A 14,848-nucleotide genomic window follows, 5' to 3' on the forward strand; every position below is an offset into this window, starting at 1 on the left:
AGAGAGCCCCCCCTAGCCCTCTCTGAGCCAAGGGCAACTCAAATTGTAGCCACAGCATCTGGGAAGATACCAGACAGAGGAGCAAGTCATGAGCACCTGGCTAATCTGCCACGGAATCCCATCTGTGGGAAAGTGTATATTGCAGCACCTTTACTTCCAATTTGAATTGCTGTATTGGAAATTCTTAGGTCTGTGCTTAAATCATCTAACTGTCTTTATGTGTGGAATGTATCACTCACAACCGAATAACAGAACCTGTAAATATACTTTGTAAATAAGTTACAGAGGTGTCTGAAGAGTCCACTGCCCAAGGTATTAAGTAGTAAAATATATAAAAATATACATTTTATTACAGGTAGTTCCTGTTGAGTGTGAGGTGTCCTCTCAGGGGTAATCTCATTAATTACTGAGGCAACTGAGCCCTTTCTGAGGAAGGTGTTCAGCACCTAAGAGAATGAGCAATGGTGGAAGGTGGTCTGTAGTGACCTGGACAATGAGCAGATTGATGTCCAGTACATGTGGGCCAGGTAGAGGAGGTCTGTTGAAAATATATGTCTTACAGCACCAATTCGCTGGTGATGATGAACTGGTCATATCTTGAGACGTGGTGTTTCAAAAAGTCCCTCCACTTCTCATCCTCATGGGTGATGTTTCAGCTGTCAGGAGTGTCCTGTGAAGTCAGTGTCCCCAGAGGGAAAGGGAGCCCCCAGTGCACATCACATGGCACCTGCTGGTTCTTCCTGCATGCTGGGGTAGGACATAAAGGAAAGGTACAATGCACACACCTTAAAGCGAGAAGCCAGAACTTTTAAAGGGGAAGACAGATGCTAGAAAGGGACCAGCCAAGAAGGCTGCTGCACCAGTTGCTGCCAAGACAGTGGAAAGTAACCAGCAGGCCCCGAAACATGGAATAAGGGCTGAAAATGTCTCTCTTGAGTTTGGTGAAGGGACTTATGGTCTGACACCATGAGAGTCAGTTTGGATACTACAAGCAGGAGCAAAAGGTTCCTGTCTCTGGCTATGCAGATGAGGGGCACATCAAAGTTTGATGGACTCTATGGGTTCAGTGGCCTGGCACATTGGATCCACAGGGGCACAATGATGCCATCAGGGTAGGAGAGGGTAGGGCCCGTCTGGCTTTGTGGAGTGATGGGAGGATGCCAACAGCTGTGTGGGCTGATGGCTTCTGCCAACACATTGGTGCCCAGATCAAAAGTATTACTGCAAAGTTACATATCATGCAGATGCTCACAAGCAGGCGGCACCACTGAAGAACACCAAAGCAGCAAGCAAGCAGACCAGGCTGCCAGAATTGAAGTGAATCAGGTAGCCTGGACTGTGAACTTAAGGATGAGCTATTCCTAGCTCAGTAGGGCCATGAAATATCAGGACATTTATGAAGGGACCTAAAACCTGTGTGTGGAGCTAACCATTGCAGCTATCACTGGCTGTTCATGAATGGAAAACAGTGATTCACATCTTCAGTGAGATGAATCTAGGTCCACATCTCAAAAGAAAATGGGAAATTATAATTTCTCTTTTTGAAGGTAGTATGACACTGTCCAGAACTTTCAGTTAAAAAGGGAACAGGAACTTGGTATCTAAAAGTGACGCTGCTTATGACATTAGATGGCTCCCAGTATAGCCACTCCTGGCAGAAGAGCATCAGACAAGCCTCTGATATGCCTTGGTAGCTGCTCAGAATTCCTTAGGTTCATCCAGGTTTTGTCCTTTCAAACTGTTTTAAAGAGATTTCTGTCTGATTTATGGAAATAAACTTGCTCCACAGGGGCCACCAAAGCTGCAGATTAATGGTGCAAATCAGTTTTGATTAGTTGAGGATCATCTTCAGTAGGTAGTGCTGGAGTATAGACACTGGATTTGCATTCTCTTCTACACTAATTACCTGAAATTTTGACCTCAACTTGTCGCTTCGCAGTTATACCATTGCAACTTGACAAAGCAGGTTTCTTACAAACCTGAGAGGTTCTACAAATGTAGTTAATCCCAAAGGGGGAGCAGTTCTTAGAAGTACACTATGTTTCATAGAATTACTAATTCTTATCTTCTTTTAAAGGTTCTTCTTTATTTGCATTGAATAGGAAGCAGCTATAGCTGAAAAGTCTGAAAATAATATTGTTCCTTGGTGCTACCTGAACAATCTGTGATGCCTTGAAGAAAGACTGTGTCAGTTTAAGTTTTAGATATAAGTTTAATTGGAGCATTCACAGATCCTCATCCTTCTGGGGGATTTCAATGACCCTAACCCCTGCTGGAACAGTAACACAGTGTACTGTAGGCAATCCAGGAGACTCTTGGAGTACTTAAATGATAACTTCTTTAGGTAGAAAATAGCCCTGCCTGAGGGGATGTGATTCTGGATCCAGTGGTCACCGATGCAGGCAAGCTCATCACTGATGTCAAGATTTGAGGCAGCCTGGGCTGCACTGCTGGTGTTCACAGTCCTAAGGGGTGCAAGACAGACAAAGAGCATAGTCAGGGCCCTGAATTTTAGGGAACCGAACTTCCATCTCTTCAAGGAGTTAGTCAGTAGGACTCCCTTGTTCTCAGGGACAAGGGAGCAGAACATAGCTGTTTAATAACACAGTCTCAAGCTGTGCCAGGGGAGGTTTAGACTCGAAGTGAGGAGAAAGTTCTTCACTGAGCGAGTCGTTCATCACTGGAATGGGCTGCCCAAGGAGGTGGTGGAGTCACCGTCCCTGGAGGTGTTCAAGAGGAGATTGGACGTGGCACTTGGTGCCATGGTCTAGTCATGAGGTCTGTGGAGACAGGTTGGACTCGATGATCCTTGGGGTCTCTTCCAACCTTAGTTATACTGTGATACTGTGATACCTTTGTCAGTGATACAGACAGTGGGATCTGGTTTAAATACTGTCCCAAGACAATTAATGCCCTTTGGTAACACAGAACCCTGATAACTGGCCCTCTAGGATGGGGCATATTCGAGCGTGGCCAGGGGCACACACAGTTCACAGCTGTGTTACAAAGTTAATTACCTGTGGTACTTATTTATCTGGATCCCAGGAACTGTCCAGGTTAGCACATTCACAGGTCCTTAGCCCATTGTCTGTGCTAGGGCATGTTTTGGGGTTTGAACCTTCAGGACAGCTGGAAGGGACCTCCAAAGATCATCTAGTCCAACCCCCTGCCAGAGCAGAACCTTTTATACTCAGAAATATCCAGAGTTTAACTGCACAGAAAAAAGAGCCTGTGCTCTGCTTGCAGTTACTCACCGTTAACAGATTTCAAATGTTACACTAAAATCAAGATAATCCTTTGGAAAAAATGTGAGGGGAAAACAGAAAAGAAGAAATTCCACAAGATGTTGACCTTTCTCCTGGGCTGGAGGAACTAAGTAAATTGTCAGATCTAGCTTCTTGTAGTTGGCTTAATTTAGATTTGGTGCTCTCTTGCTGAAAAATAAAATCTTAACAAATCAACATACCTGACAGCTCAGATCTGTCTGCATCGTCACACGATCCATGAATTCTGTACCAGAAGCTGCAGATGCAGACTGGCAAAACCGAGTAGCAATCTGGACTCACTTTACTCTTCTTCCATACGGCTATCATGCCACAGTTCTCCCCAGAACTGGCACTGGCCTCTCTGTTTCCTGTCAGCATAGCTGTACAGTAAAATGTCTACAGTTCACTGCAGGAAGAGCAAATGCCAGGTGCTGAGTCAGATGAATCAGTTCCTTGGAATAGCTTTTCAAGTAATTAACATTTATCTCAGCATCTCTGTGGAACGTGAGTAAGAGATGAGACCATTGTGCAGTTTCTCGTGGAAAAAAAAGTGCCTTGCTATCAGTTGTTTAATGCCACTAAGTTTGGTTAACTTAATAAACTTAGTTAATCCTTCCAGTAGAATAATATTTCAATATCTTCATTGAACAAAAGCAAAGGTTGTTTTTAGGGAGGGTATATTTATTTACTTTGGAAGGGGTAGAGTTCCCAACAAACACCTGGAAATATCCTGAGCTCTTTTCCTAACTAACAGGAACCTGCATTTAAGTTAAAGTACTTCTCTTAATACTTTTTAAATGAATTGTCTAGAGCCATAGCCAGAGTATTTCCATCTAAATTTTTGGTTTGAATAAGATACAGAAGAAAATGCTGGAGGTGTAGTAAAAAGTTGTCATTTGAAAGTTTTTCCTTTCAAGTCAGGCTACATACGGAGACTGATTGCTGGGGAAAAAAAAAGGGCGGAGGGAAAAGTCTTTAATTAAATGACAGTGGATAGAGGAAGTCATTTTAAATGTGGGCATCCAAGATAATATTCTGTAACTGCAGCCCTAAAGATGATTTCTGCAGCAAATGAAACTGTATTTTCCTAATGAGTATTTACACGTAGATACCTGAATGGATTTGCGTCAAAGAAAAATTAGTTACAGCCTTCCATACAAGTGGGAATTTGCCAGTAAATATTCCCTCAGAATCCCTCTTGAAAACTTTGATAGAGTTATAGCTGAACATAGACAATCATGCTTTAAGATTTTTTAACTAGTTATACTTTAGCTCCTGCTTATTTTTCCCTCCTAAGGTTTGCCTTATTCCAAAATCTGCTCATGGTACAAATCCAGCAAGTGCACAAATGGCGGGGATGAAGATTCAGCCAATTGAAGTGGATAAAAATGGGAGTATTGACATCCCCCATCTGAAAGCAATGGTGAGTACTTAATTATCTTTAATTTCCAAGGCAGGAATACTCCTTTTCCTCGACATGAAATAGTGTTGGCAGCTGAATCAGACTTTGTGAGAAAACAGGGCAATAATACTGAATACCTGCTGGTAAAGCATAAAGGATTCTTTCCTTTTCTTGTTCACTCAGGTACTGGCCATATGATACATGATATTTCACTTTATTTGGGGATTTTTGGTGCAGGAGTTGCTCAGAGAGTCTTTCTACACAGTAGGCTCTTTTATAGCAGACCTTTTAGGCCTACATCTAGTATTTGAAATGAATGAAGCATGTTCCTGAGTGTGAAGCATGTGAAACTGATCTTTAGGCTTTGCCTAGCAAAGTTCAAGCCCACCTCTGCTGGGGAAAGTGTTGCTAGGCAACTTTCTTCTGTTTTCAAGTAGAGTGGCTGCAGGTGAGTCTTGGGAATCCAAGGGATTAGCAGGATACATTTCCAAAAATACATATTTGAGCAGGATTTTATTGTAATCACCAAACTACATTGCTGAAAGTAGGGGGATGGTCATCGTATCAGATTGCCTCGAAGGCCAGATGTTTCACTTGACATGTCTTAATGTCCTAGAAGTGACTATTCTACATACATCTTTTAACACCATGCTTTCTCCCATGATTTGAAATTCCCATTTATTGAGAAAACATTCTTTTCCCATAGGTATTGCTGAAGAAAAGAGTCCAGTATCTTTTTCTGACTATAAATGACTTAGACTACCTGCTGATGGACTTGCTTCACACCTGTCAAACATTTGATGACCAATTACAAGTTTTTGTTAACATTTTCTGTTAAGAAGCTTTAGGAGCCTCATTGTGTTCTGTTCATTTACCTCCCTGCCGCCAGGTGGACAAGCACAAAGAGAACTTGGCAGCCATCATGATCACATACCCTTCCACCAATGGTGTGTTTGAAGAAGAGATTGGAGATGTGTGTGACCTTATACATAAACATGGAGGCCAGGTTTACTTAGATGGAGCAAATATGAATGCCCAGGTACAAAATCTCCTGTGCATGTTTATTCAAATTGGGTGGGTACATTTCCTTGGAATAAAAATAGCATGGCAGTACTCAGTTCAGACATTAACACTGGTTCCAGATAAGAAAACACAGTGCTTGGTGAACGAGGTGAGGTTTGAGAACAGTAATAAAAATTAGATGATGAAAATTATTATCTTTCATCTGATTGTGCTCTGACATGCGTTGTAAGATGTATGAGTTGTTCGCTGAAATGGGCTTAGTCTGCCTAATCTTTGTCAAAGGGCTATGAGGGTGGTTATGGGACTGGAACAACTCTCTTACAAGGAAAGGCTTGAGAGATCTGGGACTGTCTATTCTGGAGAAGAGAAGGGTGAGATGGGGCCCTTACCAGTGTCTACAAATATATCTGAAGGGTGGCTGTCAGGAGGATGAAGCTAGTCCCTTTAAGTGATACCCAGTGATGAGGGGCATTGGACATAAATGCAATCACAGGAAATGCCATCTCAACATGAGAAAAAAAACTTCTTTACTGGGACAATGAGAGCACTGGAACAGGCTGTCCAGAGGGGTTGTGGAGTCTCCTTCTCTAGAGATCTTCAAAACCCAACTGGACATGTTCCTGAGTGACCTGCCCTAAGTGGTCCTGATATGCAGGGGGGTTGGACTCGAATGATCTCTGGAGGTCACTTCCAGCCCCTGGAATTCTATGATTCTCTGATTCTTTACACACATAACAATTCCTAATCAGTTCTTGCTCATAATGTGTCACATTAAAATAAAACAGAAAAGCATGTAACATCATTTTCAATGTGTTTCTCATGACTGTAGAACAGGTCTTAAAATGGCAGGTAAAGAATATTTTGAGACTGATTATTCCCTTCGCAGGTTGGTCTGTGTCGTCCTGGGGATTATGGCTCTGATGTCTCTCACTTAAACCTTCACAAAACCTTCTGCATTCCCCATGGAGGAGGAGGACCTGGAATGGGACCAATTGGAGTGTGGGTATCTCTTTATTAGCCTTTTCTTGAATTAAAAAAAACCAAACCCATCCCTTAGTGAATCTTGGTTTACCTAAGTACAGAGCCATGGATGCGAGAAGTTTACTGTTGTTAGTAAACTTTTGTCCTTCTTCCAGAATAGTCATGTACTGATCTCTTGAACAGTGAGGTTCCTGTATATTGACAAAAGCAAAGTTTCATGTCAGCACTTTAGTATGTATGTAGACCTTGCTCAGACATCTCTTTTCTGAGTAAATGAAGAGATGATCTGTGGACTTCGAGGGCTGATATCCTACATAATGAAGAACTCAGAAGTCATACGTGAACAATGAGAATCTATTCGACGGAGCAGTCATATTCCTTTAAAAGAAAGTAATCTTACTCTTTTAAAAGTATTTTTTTCCATCCTCCACTATAAGCAGTTAGATTAATGAACTTTCTCTTCAAGAAAACAACAAGTTTGCTTGGAGGACTATTTGGGATGAAGAGAAGCTACTGCTGAAACTGCCCAAAAATGTTAACACAGGCACAAATGTCACATTTAAGTTCTAAAATCAATGTTTTTGTTTTAGGAAGAAACATTTGGCTCCCTACTTGCCCAGCCACCCTGTCATCAAAATTCAGCCAGAAAAGGATGCATGTCCTTTGGGTACTGTCAGTGCTGCGCCTTGGGGTTCCAGTGCTATATTGCCTATTTCCTGGGTCTATATCAAGGTGGGTAGACTTTTACAAGGAGTATCAGCTGAGAGTCTGTTTCTGTTCAGGCAAGTGTGAGGAATCACCTGAACATGCTGAAGAGACTTTAAAGCATATGACTATGGGTTATTTACATCCTTTGAACTTCCTTGTGTTCCAGTAAAACAGTGGAACATCCCATTGCCATCCATTGCAGTACGAAAGGATGGCAGGACAGCTGCTGAACTTGTTGATTCTGCTTAAAACTTCATTTTTCTATCTCTTGAAACAGGTGAGGTGGACACAGGGCAGAAAGCTGCAATCAGGCTTGCCCCTCCACTGTTTCTGCCATCAAAGTTTTCATGTTTAAAAGCTGCTTGGTAATTAGTGTTGTCCCAAGAATACTTGACCTGTATGTCTTTCCAAAATTTGTTCAGTAAGAACATGAGTTCTAGGGGAATTTACTGAATTTGAAAACTGAACTTAGATCTGGCATAAGGTGTGTGAAAAGCTGTGAGCTATGTAATTTTTAAATGCCTTGCAATTTAGTGATAAGCCTGTAAATATTTTGTTAGATACACAGCATTCAGAAGTGAATGTAGATTCAACATCTGTTTGAGAACATGATGTGCTGGGATTGTGAGCAACATTTAAAGCTTTCAGTGAGAGAAAGAGGGGGAATGGTGAACATACAAGCAGAGTACCCTGTAGCCCAATTTGAAATCCTGACCATGGAAACTTCCCCTCTTGTGGAATTTCAAATGAGTAAATATGAGCTGGTACAACTTGCATGGTGGCTTTTCAGCTGTAAAAACCACCTCTGGCTGTAAGCTGGTTCCTATTACAATGTATTTTAAGCTGTAGTAAAATTTTAAGGGAAGCCGATTCTTCACGATGCAATTTGCCACCTGTTACACTGTCCCAACTGAGAAGGCTACCTTGAAGGCTGGTTTGCTCCTTAACTTCTAAGTGCAGTGTTAAAAAAATTCAACCACAGCTCAGTTTCAGCACTGTCCTTCTGCAATGCTTTAACAGAGATGCAAATGCATCTGTGTTCATTTGGCTTTGGTCTTTGTTAAGACGCAGTATCATCTGTGACATGACACCAGCAAACAGAGTTTGAGTTGCTGGGATAATCTGTACAGTAAGCACACATAGCTCTGTCCCTGGGAGCAAGGATGGTGGCAGGCACTGTGCAGTTCTCAGAAAATCTTGAATTCTGCTCTCTTGTTTTCTACTCACTTCAGAGCTTCTTAGTTTGCTAAAAGGTTTGCATTTTCCCCTTGGTGATTTTAAGCAGAAATTCTTACAGAGTTAGCAGTCTCATCTTCCACATACCCCACAGCTGCTCTCAAGTAATAATCAGTGTGTTTCAGTGACTGTGGAACGGGAAAGTGTAACAGCAGCATGACTGCCTTACAACTAGGAAGATGCATTAAGGTGCTGTTGTCCATCATGCTTGCCAGTACAACACACCTGGCTTGGGAGTGTACTTAGATCTGTTTCTTCATGTTATTCCTCTTTCAGACAATGGGAGCAAAGGGTCTAAAGCATGCTTCTGAGATTGCTATACTAAATGCAAACTACATGGCAAAGAGGCTAGAGAAGCACTACAAAATCCTTTTCAGAGGAGTAAAAGGCAAGTATTGGACAATCTTTCTCTTACAAGTCTAACTTCCATCCCCCCCATTGCAGAAACTGACTTGCAGCATGGTTCTCTGAAAAACACACCAAACAAAACCCAACAAACCCACCCAAATTTCTCTCATTTCTACTCATTTGCTTTTGTGAGATGGGGGAGAAGCCCTTTGGCAAAGCAAAATATTTAAACTACATTCTAGATCTCTGCAACAGCTCTCCAGTCTTGGTGCAAGACACAAATAATGACTAAAGAGGTGAAAGAATTATCTGTTGTAATAGAGTGACTGTCAGAGAATGCTGTATTGTTTATTTAAGCTGAATGGTACTGAAGAACATTTGAGTACAGCATGTATGCTCATCAAAATACATGTCTTGAATTTAATGGTTATACCTCAGCTACACCTGCAGGCTGCATTTTAACAGAATATATTCTCTGAATGGAAGCTGCAGATTTTGAAGGATTCGACAATTACATGGAACAATGTTCACCAGGATCACAGATAAAAATTGAGAAATTATGTCTTTAGTCTCTCTGTCATGTCAGATTTGAGCTTTCCTCTGGCATAACATGAAACTGCTATCTTCTACATGGCTAATTCAAGACAACCTATGAATCAAATGAGCAACTGACAAATCCAATTATTTTTCCAGAACAGTTGTAATCCTGCTTTGGCTACCCTTTCCTACAGAAGTAGGAAATGAGGAAATCCTAGAAATGATGCCTCTTCTTAATATGGGACTCAGAAGGCCAGTCTAATATTCAAACACTGAGTTGTGTAGCTCTTACCTGATAATTTCACAGGTTTGAACTTTCATTCACGTGGATATTTTTTAATTTGCCTTTTTGCAATGTTCTCCACAAACCCCATCAGAACAGACTGCTTGGTAGATTGCATTATTCTCCTTGTAAGTAGGTAAACATAGTGCATACTTTGTAATTACAGGTTATGTAGCCCATGAATTCATTCTGGATACGAGGCCTTTCAAAAAAACAGCAAACATTGAAGCTGTAGATCTTGCTAAAAGACTTCAGGATTACGGTAAGTCAGACAGAAACTTCTATGTTTATGGATGGTGACCTTACGATGATTATTTCCACTCTCTTCATGTTCATTTAAGGGCTAAGAGAGAGAGAGATCTGCATCACCTGAGTTGTAGTAGCTGCTTTCATAGAATTATAGAATCTTCATAGAATGAGAGAATGTTCTGTGCTGCAAGGGACCAAGGTCATCTAGTCCAACCTCTCTACAGTAAGCAGGAACATCCCCAGCTAGATCAGGTTGCTCAGAGCCCTATCAAGCCTGACCTTCAATGTCTCCACTATGTCCCGGGCAACCTGTTCCTGTGTTATTCAACCTCATAGTAAAGAACTACTTCTTAGTGCCCAATCTCAATCTACTTTTTCTCTCATTTAAAACCACTGGTCCTTGTCCTAGTGCTACAGGCCTTTGTCAACAGCCCCTCCTCAGCTTTCTTGTTGGCCCCCTTCAGCTACTGGAAGGCTTCTTCTGTAAGGTCTCCCTGGAGAGGTACTCCAGCCCTCTGATCATTTTTGTGGCCGTCCTCTGAACCCTCCCCATTATATCTGTGTCCTTTTTGGGTTGAGGGTCCCAGAGCTAGCCATGTTACTGCAGGTGAGGTCTCTCCAGAGCACAGCAGACTAGCAGAATCACCTACCTCTGCTGGGCATGTTTTTTAGAGTAGCCCAGGACACAACTGGCCTTCTGGGCTGCAAGTGTGCATTGTTTGGTCATGTCCAGCTTTTCATCCACCAGTACCCCCACCACTACCCCCAAGTTCTTTTCTGCAAGGGCTGCTGTCTGTCACATCATCCCCTGGACTGTATTGATCATGAGGATTGTCCAAGTCCTTCTGGATGACCTCCTGTCCCTTAGCATATCAACAGCACCACTCAGCTTCTTGTCACCTGCAAACAGGTGGGATCATGCTTAGGGTGTGCATGATCCCACTGTCTATATCAATGATGAAGAGACCAAACAGCACTGGTCTCAGTATGGACCTCTGAGAGACACACTTGTCACTCATCAGCTGCTACCTCTCAAGTTTTGTAAAGGCCCCTTCAAATTTGCAAGTACATGACTTGTAACCACTGGAGCAAATGGGTTGAAACCAAGAGCTTAGTAAGATTGCAACATCAACAACAAAACCCCCAACAACTCAACAAAAGAAAAGAATGCTTTTGAAGCGGGGTAGCAGGGTTTAACATGATTTAACTGCTTCCATTCCTGACATGTTTTAGGCATTTTGTATACACATGCTCTGAAGAATCTGATCATGGCTCCTCATGCTGCCAGACAAAACTGACCCATCAAACTGCTTGATCCTGTGCAGTTGTGCTTCTAATGAATATGCACAAAAGCTGTTAAAATCCTAACAAGTAATGTCTTCATCACTGAAATAATCCAAGGCCCAGTAGTGACACAAAAAATCCCCACCCTTTCTGCCCTTGCAGGTAGGCTGCTGTGGCCTTAAATAGCATGCAACCACTTTATTTTCAGTAGATAAGGAGGTGCATTGAATAGAAAAGTTTAGCAAAGTTCTCATCCTCTGCAGCTGAAAGAGAAGTGTCACAAGGCTGTAACTGGCAGTAGTGCAAGACAGGAATCGTGAGGGACCACATTTTCTTTTTACCTTGCTTAGCAGTGCATAAATCTGTACCATTGTAATTTTGCCATACAGCCTTAGAAGGTAGAGTGACATAACACTTCTACTGAAGTGAACAGCAGGAACAAAGCTGGAAAGAAGCAACAGGCTTTGGGATGAAAAGTAACAAAGAAAAAGGCAAGATTTTAAAAGCATTTCATTAAATCAGTGTGTAATTCTGTTGCAAACAATACAATGGCATTACCATGCAGTGTTAAAAACTAAGATACTTCTGTGAAGTCTGCCTTTTCTCTACAGTAAAGCGCTAACACTACCTGACTTCGGCCCTGTCGAGATTACTGAAAGGGCTGAATTTGTGAAGCAGTTGCTAGCTAATGCATATATTAGCATATAACCTATAGTCAGTGACAAATTTCTTCTACTTTACTTCCTGTTTATCAGGTTTTCATGCTCCAACCATGTCCTGGCCAGTGGCAGGGACCCTTATGATTGAACCAACCGAGTCTGAAGACAAGGCAGAAATGGATAGATTTTGTGACGCAATGATAAGTATTCGCCAGGAAATTGCTGAAATAGAGGCGGGAAGGATGGACCCCCAACTTAACCCACTAAAGGTAAGGTGGCATCTACAGAAAATAGCCAGCATCAGCTTAACCCTTGAGGCTTAGTGGAGACCATGTGAGCCTGCTTCCTGGTCCTTCAGTACTCTCAGATAGAACAGTGTGTGACAGTGAGCACACAAAGTTCTTGGAACTTGACTGGGTTAGAAACCTTAATTTTTTTCACGATTCGACATGTGAGTTTTCCAGCCAGAATTCTGGCCTTTGCTGGTGAGGCAGAGAAAAGTATTTATGCCAGCATATGATGCGTAATTTTCGAGGCCATCTCACAGTAATGAAGGGTGAGGTGCTTCTTTATCTGATCAAGAAAGGAAGCCGAATGACCTTAAAACTAACTAACTAACTAATTAATTATTTTAGCAACTGTGCCACAAATACTTCTATAGGCTCAAGCTTTGTTCAACTCTTCTGATGCTGTACTGACTACTTAGGTACCAAGGAAGAGCTGGAAGTACATTCAGCTTGTTTCCTGTTAAATCTGCTTTTTGGACCCCAGATAAAACAGTATTTTCAAGAGATTCACAGAATCATAAAATGGTTGGGATTAGAAGAGACCTCTGAAAATCACCTAGTGCAACTGCCCCTGCTAGAACAGGATCGCCTAGAGTAGGTCACGTCGCAATATGATCCTGAAAGAGGGTTCACACTGATACATTCAACTGCATTCATAATTTCATGTCCCAAACATGTATTTTTGCTTGTAGATGTCACCACATACTCTGAACTGTGTCACTTCTTCCAAGTGGGATCGTCCTTACTCCAGAGAAGTGGCAGCATTCCCACTGGTGAGTAAATAATGGAATCCTAGTGGTAATCAGGTAATACATTCATGTACTTTCTGTTTTGTGGTTTTTCTGGTCAGTTGGAGATGAAGTAACCTGGCAAGAATAAAAACTTCAGAGCCATTTTTACTGTACTTATTTTCTCTGTTTCAGCTCTATGGTACTTCCATTAGTTTTGCTTTTCAAGACAGGGTAAGAGATCATTTAAAACAAACAAAGTCTCAACACATGAAGTGCTGACTTGGATTTGTGAATCTCAGCACTTCAATAATATATGTTACTATTGCAAACAGCCCCTTCAGGCCTGACATACCGCACCAAGGGCCCAGAGTCCCCCATCCTGATGTTCAAAGCTGTGCCCCAAATAACATGGATGAGGGTTTGACAAGTTGCACAGTCAGCATGGGGTAAGACACACTACGAATGACCCGGCTACAAATAAAGGTCAGATTGGAACTGGATGCATCAGACTGCGCCAGAGCACTACATAGAACTGTTTCCAGAGTCGTAGTATCTGATTATACAGTAACTAGATGTTCTCACCTAAAACTGCACGGCATCTATTTTATTGCCATCCATTGTTTCAAAGAGGAAGAATTTGATTGTGCCTGTGAACTTTGCCACCTTGTTTGATGTATCTTAGCTATACTGAACAGCACAGATCTTGGTAGTCCCCTCCGATTTTCCTTGTCTGTAAGCTAATTACTCAAAGGATCATAGCTGTATCACACAACGGCTGCTTCTTTGCCAACGCCTGTTAGGAGTACATGGCTGAACTTTTAAAAAAATTAAATGTTCTTTCCACTGCCAGCTTTATTACAGAACAGATATGAAGTGTGATGTCAGTTTAAAAAAAAACCAATTTTCCCAGCACCTCTGATTCTTTAAACGTCTAATGTCGATTTGCCTGGTAGAAAAAGTAAACCAGATGTTTTTTTCTTTTGTACTTAGCCATTTGTGAAGCCTGAAAGCAAGTTTTGGCCCACAATTGCTCGTATTGATGACATATACGGAGATCAGCATCTGGTTTGTACCTGCCCACCAATGGAAGCCTACGCATCTCCCTTCACTGAACAGAAGAGAGCATCTTCCTAAAAGACTGCTTCCAGTCTGAGTCCATGGGGATAGCCTTTCTCTCCCAGACCTGATGATAGGGGATTTATATACTGTGTATATTTTGGATAATCACTATGTTTGTTAATTGTATCACTGCTCAGTTAAAATGTAAATACAACCAAGTATGTTAGGTATAAACAAAATGTGGCTGTTCCACAGCAGCTGATGTTGAAGTTGCCTTGGTCCAGTATTTTGTCCGGTTTCTGCTAACACTTTATCGATTAACATCCAATTTGCAAAGTGGCATGGAAGATAGTTTTAAAAAAGAAGTAGGTAACATGCAGATACATAAGGCAATAATAATGAGTATTAACTGCAGGAGTAATTGTTTATATTTTGTAATAAAAAAAGATGAAGTAGATTGATTAATTTACTTCCCGTATTACCACTAGCATTGCTAGTGGTAATATTTCATACTAGCTTTTTTTACCTACCGCTGTTAGTACTCTAATAAAATTGCTCAGAATTTTAAGTGTTGTTATATGCTGTATTTTAACTTTTCGTCTGGATTTCTCAGCAGAGCCCTATGAAATTATGAAGCTTAAATTCTGATTTTGTCAGATGTGGCACAGCAGTAACAGTTTCTACACAAAGCAAAATACTGCAGAGATTAGTACTGAACCGAAGCTCTTTTTTTTTCAGTAAGCAACAATGGCCAGTTTTACTGAGCAGTAACAACCTTAATTTTGTTTTACATCA

The 14,848-nt window shown here is 41.5% G+C and overlaps 1 protein-coding gene across 1 annotated transcript in view; it reads left to right on the top strand.

The window, feature by feature from the left end:
• Nucleotides 1-14,355, top strand: part of GLDC (glycine decarboxylase) — a 45,298-nt gene extending 30,943 nt beyond the window's left edge. The window contains exons 17-25 of the mRNA XM_054178781.1: nucleotides 4,564-4,689; nucleotides 5,558-5,707; nucleotides 6,578-6,690; nucleotides 7,263-7,404; nucleotides 8,893-9,004; nucleotides 9,951-10,046; nucleotides 12,073-12,245; nucleotides 12,956-13,036; nucleotides 13,985-14,355. Of these exons, the coding sequence (XP_054034756.1) occupies nucleotides 4,564-4,689; nucleotides 5,558-5,707; nucleotides 6,578-6,690; nucleotides 7,263-7,404; nucleotides 8,893-9,004; nucleotides 9,951-10,046; nucleotides 12,073-12,245; nucleotides 12,956-13,036; nucleotides 13,985-14,128 (1,137 nt within the window). The 3' untranslated portion in view covers nucleotides 14,129-14,355. The remainder of the gene's footprint in view (nucleotides 1-4,563; nucleotides 4,690-5,557; nucleotides 5,708-6,577; nucleotides 6,691-7,262; nucleotides 7,405-8,892; nucleotides 9,005-9,950; nucleotides 10,047-12,072; nucleotides 12,246-12,955; nucleotides 13,037-13,984) is intronic.
• The last annotated feature ends 493 nt before the right edge of the window (nucleotides 14,356-14,848 follow it).

This window comes from Dryobates pubescens, chromosome Z (assembly GCF_014839835.1).
Source record: "Dryobates pubescens isolate bDryPub1 chromosome Z, bDryPub1.pri, whole genome shotgun sequence".
NCBI classification, from domain to species: Eukaryota; Metazoa; Chordata; class Aves; order Piciformes; family Picidae; genus Dryobates; species Dryobates pubescens.